This window comes from Taudactylus pleione, unplaced genomic scaffold (genome assembly GCF_031769625.1).
Source record: "Taudactylus pleione unplaced genomic scaffold, aTauple2 ptg000809l, whole genome shotgun sequence".
NCBI lineage: Eukaryota > Metazoa > Chordata > Amphibia > Anura > Myobatrachidae > Taudactylus > Taudactylus pleione.
In genome coordinates this window covers 177,063-196,865 of record NW_028285211.1, presented here as the reverse complement: position 1 = coordinate 196,865, position 19,803 = coordinate 177,063, and the positions used below count along the sequence as shown (strand labels likewise).

Sequence of the window (19,803 nt, the reverse complement as noted above, 5' to 3'; positions counted from 1 at the left end):
TAAAAACAATATTGTGAGGTGTGAGGTGTTCAGAATAGAGTGGAAATGAGTGGAAATTAATGTTATTGGGGTTATTAATAGCGTAGGAACAAAAAAAGGCCCATTTATGTGATTTTAGCGTTTTTTTTTTATTTTTTAAGAAAAACTCCAGATCCAAAACACAAAACCCAGAACCCAAAACACGGAAGGGTGGTTTTGGCAAAACCAATCCAGATCCAAAACACGAAGAAAGATCCAGATCCAAAACCAAAACACAAAACACGAAAAGTGTCCGGTGCACACCCCTAGTTTTTACATAAACCAAATCAGCTAACTGAGACAGCATTTAACTGCAATAGGCAGAAATTATGGTCAAATAGGCAACCATGTTGGATTCCTGTATTGGAACAAAAAAGGATGCAGAAATATGTCAATATTATGTCTAAGGCATAGATGGCCAATGAAGAATTAGTACGTACTAATAAATTGGACTAACTGGATGTATAAACATAAAAAAGGGTATAAATATGAGCAGAGAAAGAGGGAGGGGGGGGAACAGTCGGAGAACAGAGCAGAAAATGCAGAAAGAGAGTCGAGGGTGCCGTTACGCATGTATGAAATTGGCTGACTGCTGTCCTGTTATTCTGTACTAGTTGTCACAATTTCTTTTAGAAGTATTCCCTACTGCTTCTTTTGATGCAAGTCTGACTTGGCAAAAATATATATGATGATTAACCGGTCTTTGTAAAAGCATTGTCATTAATTTTAAAGTCTGTATTTGTGTAGAATTATTTCAGTGCTCTCCGTTATAAGTAAGGTTTGTAATTTATTTAGAACTAGCAGCCATATCACATCCAAGCAAGCCTGCCCTGCTGCATTGAAGAACCAAAAGTGCTAGCAGGCTGCTGGCATCTGTACACCCACTGTGAATTTTTTTATAAAATATATATATATATATAAATATAAATAATATTATATATATATATATAAAATATTATATGTACTTGGATTGTCCGGGAATCAAAGGATAAATTCAACAGTCCGGGTGCCCCTCCTGCTGTAATCCATGTGGTACAGGTATGGTATAGCAAAGTAGAGACGGATGGCACTCCAGTGTAGAAATAATAAATCAGGCCACTCTATAGTGGTAGTCAACGTTTCAGAGGCATGACCTCTTTTATCAAGACCTTATAAGCAAATACATAACATACAGACAATAAATAGTCACTCACCAACGTGCATCTCTCTGCCTCGCTCCCCGTCCAGGCGCCGATGACGTCATCAATCGCGGCAACCCGCTGGCGTCACGGCTACCTGTGGGGGGCGTGGCTGGATTGACGTGCCCATCACCAAGACAACAAAACACACAACAACAAGGCGCTGAGGCATAGATACGGCAACCAGTACGCACTGATCGCTTGAAGACATATACATAAATAGTTCAAAGAGAACCGCGGCTTCCAACAGCATAAGTACAATGACCATGCCAGGCCGCACTGTTGAATCTAATGTGCACATATAGGCTAAGACTCAAACGGGGGTAATGGAATGTACGTGGGTCATGTACCAAGGATGTGCCCACAGTGGTTTGGCTGGCTCTACAACCCAAGCCAACACATAACTGTAACATAGGGCTGCTACAGAAAGCACGAAAGGGACAACATCTCCTTGAGACCTGATGGATGCACTTTATTGAGAATGTGAATCCACCTTGCCTCTTTTTGTAACAAAATGCGACCTCTGTCCCCTCCCCTTATGCTGGGGGGGACCCAATCTATCATTTTATATCTCAAGGTGCTTAAACCATCATGCTTGGCATCCCGAAAGTGCCTTGCCACAGGTTGCTCGGAAGGTTTACCATCGATCGCTGCTCTTATCCTGGACCTGTGGAGCGCCATGCGCTCCTTTAATTGCCTCGTGGTTTTACCTACATAGAGGAGCCTGCATGGACACCTTATGTAGTACACCACAAATTTGCTTGAACACGTAAGGGGGAACTGGATCTGGTACTTTTTGCCCGATCTGGGGTGCACAAATGTGTCTCCAACCTCTAGGTAGCTGCATGTGATGCCACCAATACATCTATAATTCTAGAAAGCGGGAATTATAGATGTATTGGTTGCATCACATGCAGCTACCTAGAAGTTGGAGACACATTTGTGCACCCCAGATCGGGCAAAAAGTACCAGATCCAGTTCCCCCTTACGTGTTCAAGCAAATTTGTGGTGTACTACATAAGGTGTCCATGCGGGCTCCTCTATGTAGGTAAAACCACGAGGCAATTAAAGGAGCGCATGGCACTCCACAGGTCCAGGATAAGAGCAGCGATCGATGGTAAACCTTCCGAGCAACCTGTGGCAAGGCACTTTCGGGATGCCAAGCATGGTTTAAGCACCTTGAGATATAAAATGATAGATTGGGTCCCCCCCCAGCGTAAGGGGAGGGGACAGAGGTCGCATTTTGTTACAAAAAGAGGCAAGGTGGATTCACATTCTCAATACAGTGCATCCATCAGGTCTCAATGAGATGTTGTCCCTTTCGTGCTTTCTGTAGCAGCCCTATGTTACAGTTATGTGTTGGCTTGGGTTGTAAAGCCAGCCAAACCACTGTGGGCACATCCTTGGTACATGACCCACGTACATTCCATTACCCCCGTTTGAGTCTTTCTTAGCCTATATGTGCACATTAGATTCAACAGTGCGGCCTGGCATGGTCATTGTACTTATGCCATTGGAAGCCGCGGTTCTCTTTGATCTATTTATGTATATGTCTTCAAGCGATCAGTGCGCACTGGTTGCCGTATCTATGCCTCAGCGCCTTGTTGTTGTTGTGTTTTGTTTTCTTGGTGATGGGCACGTCAATCCAGCCACGCCCCCCACAGGTAGCCGTGACGCCAGCGGGTTGCCGCGATTGATGACGTCATCGGCGCCTGGACAGGGAGCGAGGCAGAGAGATGCACGTTGGTGAGTGACTATTTATTGTCTGTATGTTATGTATTTGCTTATAAGGTCTTGATAAAAGAGGTCACGCCTCTGAAACGTTGACTACCACTATTGAGTGGCCTGATTTATTATTTCTACACTGGAGTGCCATCCGTCTCTACTTTGAGAGATATTATATATATTTTAAAGAAAAAAAAAATCTTATTTAACACCTAGTATATTACCTGTATTAGAAGGAGGAAAATAGAACTTCCTCATTTTTAGATATTAGCGATGGTTTTTATATCTGTGGTAAATGTAAGGTATGTTCACGTGGACTTAATAAGAAAAAATTATTTCGTGATGGAGGGGGTAAAGAGTTTAAAGTGAAGGGATTCATAAATTGTACCACCACTTTTGTAGCCTATCTAATAGTGTGCGGGTGTGGAAAGCTATACAGTATATTGGCAAGACCAAAAGGCCTTTGAAAATAAGAATTCTCGAACATCTGCGAAATATTAAAAATAGGGTAGATAATCATAGTTTACCAAGACATTTTAAAAAATATCAGAACAGCAGTCCTGCAACTTTAAAATTTATGGGGATAGAGCATATTAAGGTGGATAAAAGAGGTGGAGATCAGGAGAATGCATTGATACAACGGGAAACTTTTTTGATTATCACCTTAAATACTCTGTCCCCCTGTGGTTTAAATGAGGGATTTGAGATCACCCCCTTTTTAAAAAAAATTGATTATACAGGTGATCCCCATTCATCTTCTGTCCTTATATTACTTTCTTTCTTTTTTCCTTTTTTTCTTATGTATCTCTTTTGGTATGCATTTTTGATGATTGTTATAGCATTTATATCACTTATGTGCATGTGTCTTTAAATATATTCTTTTAAAATGTATTTTTTCTTGCAGGATTGCAACTGATATGCATTTGTATCTGAGGTGTATTAAAGTTGTTTTACACATTTAATGTAATATATTAACACTGTATGCATTATTATTCTGAGATCCAGATGTATAAATGCTTGTTTAATATAGCAGTTAGCCATTTTGGTATTGTATTAGTTTTAATGTGTTTTCTATGAGACATTTTATATTTGTATGTTGCCATTTGAGCAGACTGAAAGAATTAATTGTAACAAGTTACAGCTGTGAATAATTAAGTGTTGTGATGAATTAAGAGATGTGAGAGCATTGATGCTATTTAAAGGATGACTGTACAAACGCCAGCCAGCCTCCTGATGAAGTCTTATGACGAAACATGTAGTGGCGTGGCTTGGCGTTTTGGATTGTGCAGAGGAAAAAGTTCCCGGAGAAGTCCTTGGAGACGTCCAGGTTACAGAACGGGTGATTGCCTCTGCTTATTATTGTGCTGTTTACGCTGGCGGTGGCTCTGACCGCTTGTTCTGGTACGCGCATTGTCATTTTCAAAGATTGCAATAAAATATTGTTATACTTTTAAGCACGATGTGGCGCCCCCTTTTTATGTTTTCTTTTTGTGAGGTTCCCAGCTGGATTCAGGGGCTCTTATATTGGGGAAGACGCCGATCCATATGAGATATAGGATCTCTGATTCACAATCCCACTTTCATATGTGAGGAATTGGTTATAAGACGCTGTTTGTGCAATCACTTGTGGGACTCATTCCCTGGACATTGGTATTGTTCTAAATTCTGAAGTAAGCGCACTAATTACATGTGTGTGTGATATACATATACATATACACACACACACACACACACACACACACACACACACACACACAGAGTCAGGTCCATAAATATTGGGACATTGACAGAATTTTTCAGATTTTGGCCTCTATTCACCACCACAATGGTTTTGAGATTTAATTTGAGGGTAATTACATCCAAATCGGGTGAACGGTGTAGGAATTAAAAAGTGGGAGGCACATATTGAAACTGTTGTAAGGGGCCAAAAGTAATGGGACTATCAACTCAAAAGCTATTTCATGGACAGGTGTGGGCTATTCCCTCGTTATTTCATTATCAATTAAGCAGGTAAAAGGTCTGGAGTTGATTCTAGGTGTGACATTTGCATTTGGAATCAGTTGCTGTCAACTCTCAATATGAGATCCAAAGAGCTGTCACTATCAGTGAAGCAAGCCATCATTAGGCTGAAAAATCAAAACAAACCCATCAGAGAGATAGCAAAAACATTAGGTGTGGCCAAATCAACTATTTGGAACATTCTTAAAAAGAAAGAACGCACCGGAGAGCTCAGCAATACCAAAAGACCCGGAAGACCACGGAAAACAACTGTGGTGGATGACAAAATAATTATTTCCCTGGTGAAGAAAAACCCCTTCACAACAGTTGGCCAAATCAAGAACACTCTCCAGGAGGTAGGTGTATATATGTGTCAAAGTCAACAATCAAGAGAAGACTTCACAAGAGTGAATATAGAGGGTTCACCACAAGATGTAAAGCATTGGTGAGCCACAAAAACAGGAAGACCAGATTAGAGTTTGCCAAACAACATCTAAAAAAGCCATTACAGTTCTGGAACAAAATCCTATTGACAGATGAGACAAAGATCAACTTGTACCAGAGTGATGGGAAGAGAAGAGAAGGAAAGGAACTGCTCATGATCCAAAACATACCACCTCATGGCGTGAGCATGTATGGCTGCCAATGGAACTGGTTCCCTTGTATTTATTGATGATGTGACTGCTGACAAAAGCAGCAGAATGAATTCTGAAGTGTTTCGGGCAATATTATATGCTCATATTCAGTCAAATAATTCAGAACTCATTGGACGGCGCTTCACAGTGCAGATGGACAATGACCTGAAGCATACTGCAAAAGCAACCAAAGAGTTTTTTTAAGGCTAAAAAGTGGAATGTTATGCAATAGCCAAGTCAATCCCCTGACCTGAATCCGATTGAGCATGCATTTCACTTGATGAAGACAAAACTGCAGGGAAAATGCCCCAAGAATAAGCAGGAACTGAAGACATTTGCAGTAGAGGCCTGGCAGAGCATCACCAGGGATGAAACCCAGCATCTGGTGATGTCTATGCGTTCCAGACTTCAGGCTGTAATTGCCTGCAAAGGATGTGCAACAAAGTATTAAAAAGTGAAAGTTAGATTTAGGATTGTTTAGTTTGTCCCATTACTTTTGGCCCCTTAAAAAGTGAGAGGCACATATAGAAACCGTTGTAATTCCTACACCGTTCACCTGATTTGGATGTAATTACCCTCAAATTAAATATGAAAGTCTGCAGTTAAATCACATCTTGTTTGTTTCATTTCAAATCCATTGTGGTGGTGAATAGAGGCCAAAATCGGAAAATTCATACATACATACACACATATATATATATATACACACACACACACACACACATTATATATATATATATATATATACATATATACACACACATACACACACACAAAAAGTACAAATTTAATAGAGACAAAAAAAACATAAAAACATGAATGGAAAGACATAAATGAAACTATTTAAAAAAAAAAAAAAAAAAAAAATAAATATATATATATATATATATATATATATACATACACACATATATACACACTATAAAAATAATTAATAAAATTTTTACTATATTTATAGTATATATTTTTTAAATAGTGTCACATGCTCTGTGGGTGGAACCAGTCGCCTCCACCCGCGATCATCTCCTCTTATCTGCCGCCTGCTGCAATGTATAATAGCAGCGGTGTGCCCGGGCGCACTAATACACATTAAGCAGGCAGCGCTGCAGCTGTCGGCCCCCTCCCCGTCTGTTGTAGTGTAGCTCAGCTCTATGGCCATCACGCCTGGCCCCGCCCCCTACCCCTCTCACTGGTAGGCGTCTCATAATGAATGCTAAAGTACTGTTCTGTGGGACACGCTACTCCTCCTCCATGACACCCATGCGGCGCGGGTGTAACAAGCCTGTGCTGTTTCCGTATGAAAACAAATGACCCAGCCAATGCAGGGCAGAGGGCACCACACTACATACAGTATATCAGGGCATATCAAAGTGGGCTGCGCATACCAGCCCTCCACTTCCTGATGACCTGCTTCTCAACTGAGTCACTGCTGTTTTAACAGGAGGAAAGAAGAAAAAACAAACAAACAATAAAAAACAGGTACCATGGGGCACTGTGTGTATTGGGGGGTAATATGGGGGCACTGTGTGTACTGGAGGGTAATATAGGGCCATTTTGTGTACTGGGGGGGTAATATGGAAGCGCTGTGTGTACTGGTATAATATGTGGGCATTGTGTGTACTGGGGGGGTAATATGGGGGTACTATGTGTACTGTGGGGTATATGAGGGTGCTATTGTGAATAAGGGGCACTACTTGTGGCGTAATGTGAATTGGGGGTACTGTAGTGTGGCCATGCCCTTTCCCTATGAGACCACGCCCCTTTTTTGGCCCACACTGTCCCTTTTTGATGATGGGGAGATGAGGGGGGGGACACACGCAAAAGCACTTTCTGGCACAGGGCACCAAAATGTCTAATTACGGCTCTGATTATAATCTCGAGCAGGGCCAGACTGGGACTAAGAATAAGCCCTGGCATTTAAAGCACACAGGCCCACCTGGCGTCTGCATCTGGCTCCTGGCATAGACTCCTCCCCTTATTATTCGTGACTCCTCCCACTTCTTAGTCTATGCTCTTACAAATATAATCAATATTAGAACATACAAGTATGAATCATTCTCTGTATTACAACACACACACAGAGCAATTCCTGCAGGGGATTCATACATGTGCCATAGGGCGGGATGTACCAAGCATCGCATCAGTTGATTACCGAGGTATGTACCTTTCATCGCAAAGGGCAGCTCTCCCGATAAGAGCTGTTCTTTGCAATGACCTTGGATAGAGGGACTTCCGATTTAACACTTAGAAGTCCCTTTGGCGTCCTTCTGCACATGCACAGAGGGGCGCGGACTGCGGGGGGAGATGGGAGGGATCAGCTTGGATCGCTCTAAGGGGACGCGTATTGAAAAGATGCCCATAGATGCCCTATTGGGCAATGCCACCTGAAGAGGACGTTACCCACCGGGTCCAAGCTGTCGGATTTACCAAGTTTCTGAATGCACTAACCTCTGTACCATATGGGCTAATCCCTGACAATGGCGCAGTTTGCAGAAGGGCTGCAAGGTCCCCATGGAGGAGTGAAGTGACTGTGACTGTAATGTGTGTGTATTTTAATATATCCTTTGCAAATTATTAATTTCTTAATGCTGCAAATATCTGTGATAATAAATTATAATTGTCAGTTCTAGGACCTGATCATTAATAAATATGCCCATAAGGCCCCTCATTACTGTATTGTCTTCTTATTGAAGGGTATGAAAGTGCTGCCACATGAAAAACATAGAATCTTTTTTTTTTTTAAATGTCCTGTTCTATGGGCCACTGTCTCGATTTTCTTTGATGAAGCGGAACACTGCAGACACAGTCACATTGTGATATTTGGTACATACACGCACACCCTTAACAGGAAAACGTTTACACTGGGGCTGCAAGGAGGGGTTTTCAGAGTCCAAATAGCTCATTTATCATTGCCAGGTGGAGGAAACGTCCTGGACATTTAACACAGACATATTTTGCAGACAAATGTGAAACCCCTGGCTATGGAATGTGACACGAGCTGGTTATCGCTTCTCTGAACACTGCATCCACTGTACATTGCCCACACCACACACAGCCTCTCACAATATGCTTTTCCATCCCAAACCTCCATCTTTACCAACAAGCACATACAGGTCCAATCATTTATAAGGAGCGAACCATTTAGACAGCAAAAATGGGTGGTTTCACCAGAGATAGGGCTTCTCCTTATTTACCAAGCTCTCTCGGCTGATAGAAGCTATAGCCGGATAATGCCTGCACGGTGAAGCCTGATTTAGGAAGCATTGCAGTGGTACATTATTATTATAATAATCAGTTCCTTATATAGCTCAGCATATTCCGTTGCACTTTACAAATGGAAAGAACATTAATAGAACCAAACTGGGTAGTAACAGACATAAAGGTAAGAGGGCCCTGCTCGCAAGCTTACAATCTATAGATGTACTTCTGCAATCGTCTTAGCAATATCGTCATCTCAGGTTTTTCTTAAAACTGGAAGCCCAAACCCAGTCTTCAGTCCACTGCACATATGTATACCGGCAATGCCATGTCATGCATGTTTAGGGCGGTATTCAATTGTTTTACTGTGCCCGATCTCCCGTCTAAAGTGACAGGAGATCGCGGGGCACTATTCAATTGATGCCTGTTATCGCACCCATAGGTCGGGTTTAGCCACGTAAAACAGCTACCCCGGACCAAAGTGCTGGGCATGATCGCGAAAAGTTCCATTTGGGCGCCCAAACAGGTCACAACCCCCTTGGGGTGTGAGCTGAAATGGTGCGCAGGCAGCTGATCGTGCCCGACAACAGCAACAATTGAATAGCTCCTGTCAGGCGCGTAGAAGGGCAAAACAATTGAATACCACCTTTAAAAGACTTACAAGGCTGGCCGGCGAAATGTAAGAGGACTAATACCACTGCCAGCCATTATCGCTGGTAGGTGAGCATCGCTCAGCTGCTCCAGCAATATGTTCTTCTTAAACTGGGTTGAAAACAAAGTGTTTCTATTGCTGATAAAAGTGGCGACTGAAGATCATGCTGAACCATTATAGTAAATTGATCCGCATAAACTAATAACCTAGCAATGACTCTTATGCTGGGAACACACTGCCAGATATATTGGGCGATCAATTGATCGGGCAATATATCATGTGTGCGTCGGCCGGTGTGTACCAGCGATATGTCTGTGAACGACGTCGTTCAGACATATTGCGTCGGCTGTGCTGCACAGACAATGCCCAATATATCTGCAGATTTGGGGTGAGCAGGTTCGGATTTCAGATTTCGAGACCGATCAGAGTCAGGCTCGACTTTTCCCGCCTGACTCGGATCTGAAATCGAGGCAAAACATCATCATCCCGCCTTCCGGGTCTCACGGGTTTTGGATTCTATATAAGATACCCGCGTCGACGCCATTTTCTCACTCGGCTGTGGACAGTGAAGAGGGAGGGTGGGAGTTAGGGCTGGCTGGGCTGTGTAGTGTAGTGTAGTGTTGTGCTGCTGTTGTCCATAGGGGCTGTGTCCACTCCTCCAAAGTCCATAGGGGCTGGCTGGGCTGTGTTGTGCAGTCAGTTGTCCATAGGGGCTGTGTCCACTCCAAAGTCCTGTGCAATGTCCCAGTCCTAAAGGGGTGCTGTAGTGTTGTCCAGGGGGTGCTCTGTCCATCAGGGGTGCTCCCCCCCAAGTGCAAAAAAAAATATTTTTTTTTTCTGTGTTTGTGCATTGTGTGCGCAGTAGCCGCACGTGCATCAACAAAGTAGTGCCAAGCGTGCGCCTGTGTCATAAGTAAAGGACCGGCTGGCTCGTCCGTTAAAGGGTGCTGTAACCCCCAAAGTGCACTCCAAATAATATATATTTTTTTCTGTGTTTGTGAATTGTGTGCACTGTACGTGCATCCTCAAAGCAGCAGCACCAAGCGTGCATCTGTCTGTTTAAAGGGTGGTGTAACCCCCAAAGTGCGCTCCACATAAAATAAACAATTCTTTTCTGTGTTTGTGTGCGAAATGTATGCGTAGTAGCCGCAAGTGCATCAACAAAGGAGCAGCGCCAAGCGTGCGCCTGTGTCCCATAAGTCTGTTAAAGGGTGGTGTAACCCCCAAAGTGCACTCCAACAAAAATAAAATATTTTCTTCTGTGTTTGTGAATTGTCTGCACTGTACGTGCATCCTCAATGCAGCAGCGCCAAGCGTGCGTCTGTCTGTTAAAGGGTGGTGTAACCCCCAAAGTGCGCTCCACAAAAAATAAAAAATTCTTTTTTTTTCTGTCTATGTGAATTGTGTGCACTGTAGCTGCACGTGCATCAACAAAGGAGCAGCGCCAAGCGTGCGCCTGTGTCCCATAAGTAGAGAGCCGGCTGGCTCATTTCTTAAAGGGTGGTGTAACCCACAAAGTGCACTAGTCTCCAACAATAATAAAAAATTATTTTCTGTGTTTGTGTGCGCCTTAGCCGCACGTATATATCAATATAACATAAATGGAGGGCCAAACTTTCTCCGATAAAAATAAAATAGGGAAAGATAAAGAACTTCTTCCTCGTAGTGCTGAAGCTGCTGCCACTAGTCATGACATAGACGATAACATGCCATCAACGTCGTCTGCCAAAGCCGATGCCCAATGTCATAGAAGAGGGCATATACAGTCCCAAATGACAAAGTTCAGGAAAATGACCTTAAAAAAACATTGAAATCATCAGAGGAGAAACGTAAACCTGCCAATATGCCATTTACGACACGGAGTGGCAAGGAACGGCTAAGGTCGATCCCTAGTATGTTCATGACTAGTGGTTCAGCTTCACATGACGATGGAAGCCCTCCTCCCGCTAAAAAAATCAAACGAGTTAAGCTGGCAAAAGCACAGCGAAGAACTGTGCGTTCTAAGAAGATATCACAAATCCCCAAGGAGAGTCCAAGTGTGGTGGCGGTTGCGATGCCTGACCTTCCCAGCACTGGACGGGAAGAGGTGCTCTTTCCACCATTTGCACGCCCCCTGCAAGTGCTGAAAGGAGCACCCACAGTCCACTTGCTGATATGCAAATTGAAGATGTCACTGTTGAAGTACAACAGGATGAGGATACTGGTGTAGCTGGCGCTGAGGAGGAAGTTGGCGAGGAGGATTCTGATGGTGATGTGGTTTGTTTAAATCAGGCTCCGGGGGAGACAGTTGTTGCCCGTGGGATGAAAAAGCCCATCACGGTCATGCCTGGGCAGAAGACCAAACATTCCACCTCTTTGGTCTGGCAATATTTCTATCCAAATCCGGACAAACAACTGTCTTGCCATATGTAAAGGTGAAATAAATAGGGGTAGGGACTTTAACCACCTAGGAACATCCTCCCTTGTACGGCACCTGCAGCGCGTTCATAAAAAGTTACTGTCAAGTTCAGAAACTTTGGCTAAGACCGTAAGCAGTCCAGGGACACCTAAATCCCTTCGTCCTGTTGTATCAAAGCACTGCAAACCACACAGTCAACTCCCTCCACGTCAATTTCCTCCTTAGTCAGGATCGGAAGTAGTCCTGCAGGCCATGTCACTGGCATGACTGACTCTCCTATTCGGGATTCCTCCGGAGGATCCTGCATTGCTACGCCTACTGCTGCTGTTGCTGCTGGGAGTCATTCATCATCCCAGAGAGGAAGTAGGAACACCACTACTTTTACTAAACAATTGACCCTCCAACAGTCCTTAGCGAGGAGGATGAAGTACGACAGCAGTCATCCTGAAGCAAAACGTATAACTGAGGCCTTGACTGCTATGTTGGTGTTAGACGTGTATCCGGTATACGCCATTAGTGCAGTGGGATTTAGACAATTGATGGAGGTAGTGTCCCCCCACTTCCAAATCCCGTCTAGATTCCACTTCACTAGGCAGGCGATACAGAGACTGTACAGAAACGTCAGAAAAAGTGTCCTCAGTGTCCTGAAAAATGCGGTTGTACCCAATGTCCACTTAACCACGGACATGTGGACAAGTGGAACAGGGCAGACTAAGGACTATATGACTGTGACAGCCCACTGGGTAGATGTATCACCTTATGCAGCAACAACAGCAGCGTCACCAGTAGCAGCATCTCAGAAACGCCAGCTCGTTCCAAGGCATGCTACGCTGTGTATCACCGGTTTCAGTAAGAGGCACACCGCCGACAACCTCTTAGAGAAACTGAGGGAAATCATCGCCCAGTGGCTTACCCCACTTAGACTCTCCTGGGGATTTGTGATATCTGACAACGCCACCAATATTGTGCGGGCATTACATCTGGGCAAATTCCAGCACGTCCCATGTTTTGCTCACACAATAAATTTGGTGGTGCAGAATTTTCTGAAAAGCGACAGGGGCGTGCAGGAGACGCTTTGGGCGGCCCGAAAAATTTCTGGCCACTTTCGCCATTCAGCGACTGCGTGCCGAAGACTGGAGCGCCACCAAACACTCTTGAACCTGCCCCACCATCACCTGAAGCAAGAGGTTGTGACGCGGTGGAACTCACCCCTCTATATGCTTCAGAGGACAGAGGAGCAGCAAAAGGCCATTCAAGCCTATACATCCACCTATGACATAGGCAAAGGAGGGGGTATGCATCTGACTCAAGCACAGTGGAGAATGATTCCGTGTTGTGCAAGGTTCTCCAGCCCTTCGAACTTGCCACACGTGAAGTCAGTTCAGACACTGCCAGCTTGAGTCAGGTCATTCCCCTGATCAGGCTTTTGCAGAAGCAGCTGGAGAACGTGAAGGAAGAGCTAAGACGGAGCGATTCCGCAACGGCATGTGGGACTTGTGGATGAAGCCCTTCATTCGCTTTGACAGGATTCCAGGGTGGTCAATCTGTTGAAATCAGACCACTACATTTTGGCCACCGTGCTCGATCCTAGGTTTAAAGCCTATGTGGTGTCTCTCTTTCCGGCCGACACAAGCCTGCAGAGGTGCAAAGACCTGCTGGTGAACACACTGTCAGCTGAAGCGGAACGTGACACGTCAACAGCTCCTTCTTCATTTTCTCCCACAACTGGGGCTGCCAGGAAAAAACTTAGGTATCCTAAGCAACCCGCTGGAGGTGATGCAGGGCAGGCAGGCCCAAGTTTGGACATCTGGTCCGGACTGAAGGACCTGACAACAATTTCTGACATGTCCACTGTCACTGCATATGATACTGTCACCATTGACAGAATGGAGGAGGATTACATCGGTGACAGCATCCAAGTAGGCATGTCAGACAGTCCGTACCTGTACTGGCAGGAAAAAGAGGCAATTTGGGAGGCCCCTGTACAAACTGGCTCTATTTTACCTGACTTGCCCCCCCTCCAGTGTGTACTCCGAAAGAGTGTTTAGTGCAGCCGGGAACCTTGTCAGTGAAAGGCGTAGGAGGTTGCTTCCACAAAATGTGGAGAAGATGAGGTTCATAAAAATGAATTATCAACTCTTCCAGGGAGACCAGCCTCCAGAATGTACAGAGGGACCTGTGGTGGTGGATTCCAGCGGGGACGAATTAATACTCTGTGAAGATGAGGATGTACACAACACTGAAGAGTGTGAGGAATCGGTGGATGAGGACGACATCTTGCCTCCGTAGAGCCAGTTTGTGCAGGGATAGATTAATTGCCAGGTTGTTTTGTGGGGGCCCAAACGAACCAATCATTTCAGCCACAGTCGTGTGGCAGACCCTGACGCTGAAATGGTTTGTTTGTTAAAGTGTGCAAGTCCTGTTTATACAACATAAGGGTGGGTGGGAGGGCCTAAGGACAATTCCATCTTGCACCTCTTTTTTTTCTTTGCATTATGTACTGTTTGGGGCCTAGTTTTTCAAACTGAAAATCCTGTCTGCCACTGCAGTGTCACTCCTAGATGGGCCACGTATTTGTGCCGCCCACTTGTGTCACTTAGCATAGTCATCCAGCTACCTCGGTGCAACCTTTTGGACATAAAAACACTATTGTGAGGTGTTCAGAATAGACTGAAAATGAGGGGAAATTAAAGGTTATTGAGGTTAATAATAGCATAGGAGCAGAAAAACCCACAAATTCTGTGATTTTAACTGTTTTTATGCTTTTTTTTTAGAAAAAAAAAAAAATACAGATCCAAAACACAAAACCCAGAACCCAAAACACAGAAGGGTGGTTTTGGCAAAACCAATCCAGATCCAACACACGAAGAAAGATCCAAAACACGAAAAGTGGCCGGTGCACACCCCTACTGCAGATATATTGGGGCATCATGCTGTGTGTATGGGTGGTCAGCCGACCGCCCGTACACTTGCAGTAGAGGACGCGGGGAGGGGGGGTGCAACACACCCCTGGCCAGCGGGACCCACGGCCAGATGATGTTAGTTGTGTGTGTATGAACAACCATCATCTGTAGATATATATGTTAGGTGTGTACCCAGCTTTAGGCAGACTTGTTATAGTCACAATTGATATTCATGAGAAAGTGGCCTCTGAATGCACCAGGCTATGGGGGCACATTAATCACTATAACACATTACTGTGATACTATATACAGTACATGCCCGTCAGACAAAACACTGGAGTGTATCGTATACTGTATATGAATAAAAAAGATTTACTAAAAAAAAAAAAAAATGGTCTTCTAGATCTTCATTCCCAGCCAGTAAAACACAGCTAATGTTTATTAAGTTAAGAACATTATGAATTCACAGTAATTGGCAAAAAGGACTTTGGCGAGACAGTATTTCCCACAAATCTCAAACAGATTAATAGGAAATTTCTCAAGAAATGTACATCAATCATTCTTCCAGCTGCACTCTCTGGACCTCATTCAGAGTCGGTTGCAAGCGCTGAGCGTTCGCAACCGGCTCAATGTTTTGGTCCTGCGCACGTGCAGCGGCCGCACTGCGCGTGTGCAAGCTCCGGAACGAGAGAGAAACTCTCTTGCTCCGGAGCACTCTACAAAAGGGCTGGCTGTCGATGTTGATCGACAGCTCGGCCCGTTTTGTAGGCGGGGGGGGGGGCTGTGGGGGGTGGTGGTTTCAAAAACGGAGGAGTTTTGTGGGCGGCCGACCTGACATCAGCAGTGATGTCAATGGGGAGTTTCCTGCTCGATCAGAGCAGGAAGCCCCCTGAGGCTTGTGGTTGCCGAGACCCAACCTTAGGGTCTCGTCGCAAGCCCCGATGGTCGTGATGGTCTTGACCATTGCGACCATCACCCTGGTCGGTCGCTAAGCTGTGGGTGGTAACCCACAGCTTAGCTAGCGACCAGGAGGCCGCACTTAAAAAAAAAATAAAAAAAAAAAGCGGCCGCCCTCATTCAGAAAGAGCGGTCGTTTCTTGTGCCCGCCTCTGAATTAGGGCCCCTATTCTTACTGGTCCCAGATTAGCGCCCCCAGATTAGGGGGCGGTAGATACATTTCCCCGTATCAGTTTCTCTTTCCATTTGTTAGAAACTTGTGTCAAGACCACGTATCTGAAGGTGCTGGACAGCAGGACCATTGTGAGTTTTATTACAGGCTATTCTAATTATTGTACCCACCGGACCATTGAGACTTATTTTAATCTTTGATATAGTCTGTACTCTGTAATAAAACACTGAATGATCTGGGGGGGAAGGGGGAGTATCATCATTGGATTAGTCTATAAAAATATAACTCCATGTAGTGTGGGGTTAGAGCAATCACTGGAATAATCTGTAATACAACTCACAATGGTCTATACTTGCCCACTCTGCTGGAATTTCCAGGAAACTCACAAATACGCAGCACTCCCAGCACTCAGGACAGAGGACAAGACTCCAGCATCCTAGTGCTTTCCGTATAAAGAGGCCGGGGAAGGCATCTGATGACATGATTTGCTATATATTGCGCCTGACTACGTAATTTGAAAAGACACCAGATTATGCAATTTGCCATGTAACCTGGACCTCCCTCAATCGGAGACTGACATGCCAATGTTGGCAAGTTTGCAATGGTTCTAGAGCAGGGGTAGCCAAGCCGGTCCTCGAGAGCTCCTAACCCAATCACGATTTCCAGACGACCTAGCTGGTGCACAGTTGTAGTCATTACTCACAAACACATTTTAAAAGATCCGCAGATAGAGCTAATTATTTCACTGGTGATTCTGTGAGAAAACCTGGAAAACATGCACTGTTGGTAGCTCTCAAGGACCTGGATTGGCTACCCCTGTTCTAGAGTGTACAATCAATGCAATAGTCTGTAATAAAACACACAATGGTCTGGGGACCATTGGAATAGTCTGCAAGACATTGTTTTGAAGCTTCCAGTATAGAGTTTAAGGTACAAATTGTGGGCAAAGCAAAAAAAAAAAAAAAAGTAACTTTGCATCTTGGTAAAACCATGCTGCACTGCAGATGGGGCAGTTGTAAAATGTGCAGAAAGATTTAGATGTGATTTGGGGGGGGGGTCCCAAACTGAAAGCCAAATTGCAGTGTAAAAATAAATCTGTCCAGCATTTGTGAGCTACATGCAAAAGCAGACCGTATTTACCATACATGAGAAACATAAATAAATGTATTTGCACCCTTGCATTGTTTTGTTCCTAACTCAGACACAGCCCCTGTTACTATATTGCAAAAATGCTCCATGAAGTGCAAGTGCTATACCACAAAGTGTAATATTCAACGGGCACTGGTCTGAACCCTGTATATTTTCACTGCTGCGAATAGTAGTAAATAATCTGTCGTTATGTTATCGTGTACTGTATTATGTTACACAGTATTTTGCAACAAGATACACTATCATAAGAGCATGGTTCATTTGGCCAGAACATAAATATTTTATGCTCATTTTATGTACACTTTTAATTTTTCCACTTAATTAATATGAAGTAGTTAATTTTCACATTAAAAAAAAATGGTGAGGGCGGGGGGATTTGGATAGACTGTAGGAACATGTGGTGTACCGGGTATATTATCTTGCAAGTCCTAGCAGCACATACTCTAAATATGAAACCCAGAATAGAATATGCTGCAGTATAAGAAGTATACAGTATAATGTAATAAACAAGATAATGTAGTAATTATAACTCAAACAATGCCATATAATATAAAATGATATATAAAATAGTATAATGGAATGGCAAAGCACAATCTAAAATTAGAATATAGTATGGATATAATAAATACCTCTGTGCTGTTAGTGCAAGACCGGAGGGTGACCTGTGAAGGAGGAAAAAGATTAAATGATTACAGACAGTGGACAGATCTGAGTGTGAGTATCGCTTACATTTTACCAAAAACAGATTATAATCACTCTCCTCATATAAGAATAAACACGTCTCCTGTATCTCCACATATCCTATAAAAGGTATCTCCTGTGTTAAACCCATGGACGACTGAATATTGCCATCCCCATAGACCTGTATGGGAACGGTGGTATTCTCCAATTTAATAAGCTCAGATATAGTCAGCAGCTTTTTCTTAGGGAATGAGCTGTCGGAGTGTGACTCTTTTTGGGAGCATGCGCAACCTAAGGCCAAACATATGCAATAACTCAGCCAGAACCCAGCAGTGTCATTTTTTCACCACTGCATACATGATTGGATTAAGGGCCACATGGGCCTGGGGATGAAAATGATGAAGGACCTATTGTGCTTAATGGATGTGGCCAGTGCCATGTGGGCTTGTACACCCCCTACACTTCCGGCCCAAAATGTCTCTAAATGCATAACAGTAGAAAATTGCATCATTTTAATAATTATTTAAGGCCAACCACATGGCCAGACTGGGGGGGGGGGGGGTGTTGGTCATCGTCAAGCTGTTGACGATGTGGAAGCCTGGAGCTGTAGTCCCATCCGCCTCATTGGTAATTCGGCCCTGGCTGCGTACAGTGGCAGAAGAATAGGTGTTTGTATTGGCAGAGACTACTGCATATCAGAACAGCTCTCCCAGCATGGAAAGTATGTTAAATAGCCACAACACTATATGTCTTGTTGCCACAATAATTGATGTAAGTTTCCGAAGGTTCTTAAAACAGACCCTATAATTGCTTATGGCACTTTTGTGTGTTTAAAGATTTATAATAGATTGTCCAATGTGTGTATAAATATTGAAGAACCACTACAAATATACTTGACATTAAACGTATAGGACAAGACCTGACAGCCGCCAGCTGAGGATGGGTGCAAAAATAAAACTTCTAATGGAGTGGAAATAGCTGTGTTTCCTGCTGCACAGAGGATGTCCCTTATGCTGGGCATCCACTATACAATTTTCTGTCAGATATCTGTCCAATCTGGCTGGTTGGAATGAAAACCTGGTAATGTATGGGAGCAAATGACAATTGTCCATTTGTTCACAAACACTGGAAAATAGCCAAAAATGGTTGTTCAGACAAATTGGTTAAAACACACAAATTTAACCAATTTGAACAATTTTTTTTGTCCTTTTTTCAGTGTTTAAAACCATACAGTCGACTGTCATTTGCTCCCATACATTACCAGGTTTTCATTCCAACCAGCCAGATTGGACAGATATCTGACAGAAAATTGTATAGTGGATGGCCAGCTTAAAATGCACCCTTACCATCCCCTTCTCTAATTTAAAGAGAATCACTCCACAAAATGAAATCTCGTAAGCATGGATCGCCCTCTCTGCGCTTAACACCTCCCAACAATGCAAACTTTGAACTTGGTAACCCAACGCGTTATGTGGTAAATCCAGGCATACTTGTGCACCTAACCTCCAAAAGGCATTTTGTTTTGCTCCTCGCCCATTTTATCATTTGTAAATGAGGCACAGACTATCTTGTATTGATTGTGAATCTACAGGAGAAGAGCGAATCTACAGGAGAAGAGCGAACAAACACTGTCATGGTTCGATCGCTTCATCATTTAAATGTCTGCAACAGAAGTCAAGGGCTCAAGCACAAAGGAAGCCACTGAATTACATAATGATATATTTACATAGGGAGAGGGAGGTTGGGGGGGCTGAAAATAGAGGAGACTCATGCTTAGCCATTTGAGATACTAAACTCTCCCCCCCTCATGGCTTTATCTGCCCTGTGTTTGTGGGAAAGGCATTAGTTATAAACCACATCAAAGCTGGGACAGTTTGAGTGAAAGACACAGAAAGGGGACAGATTACAGTTATCAGCTGAATGTTATTCATCCGCTTTCTCTCTTTTTCTGTGTAATCCCCAAACAGAGCCGGAAAGCCCAACATCAAAGACTGTTATAAAACCATCTTAAAGCAATACTGTCAGGACACAAGTCACAAAACAGAAGCTATAAACAGCAATTGAAAAGTGAAAAACAAATACCATTACAAGTATAAATGAGCTGAGTGGGTGGGAACATCTAGTGGGTGCTCACCCATA

General features: G+C 43.7%; 1 protein-coding gene across 3 annotated transcripts in view; it reads right to left on the bottom strand.

The window, feature by feature from the left end:
- Positions 1–19,803, bottom strand: part of PPP1R14A (protein phosphatase 1 regulatory inhibitor subunit 14A) — a 48,768-nt gene that overhangs the window by 8,856 nt on the left and 20,109 nt on the right. For all 3 annotated transcript variants that reach the window (XM_088458103.1, XM_088458102.1, XM_088458101.1), the window contains one exon: positions 17,613–17,645. In XM_088458103.1, the coding sequence (XP_088314229.1) occupies positions 17,613–17,645 (33 nt within the window). The remainder of the gene's footprint in view (positions 1–17,612; positions 17,646–19,803) is intronic.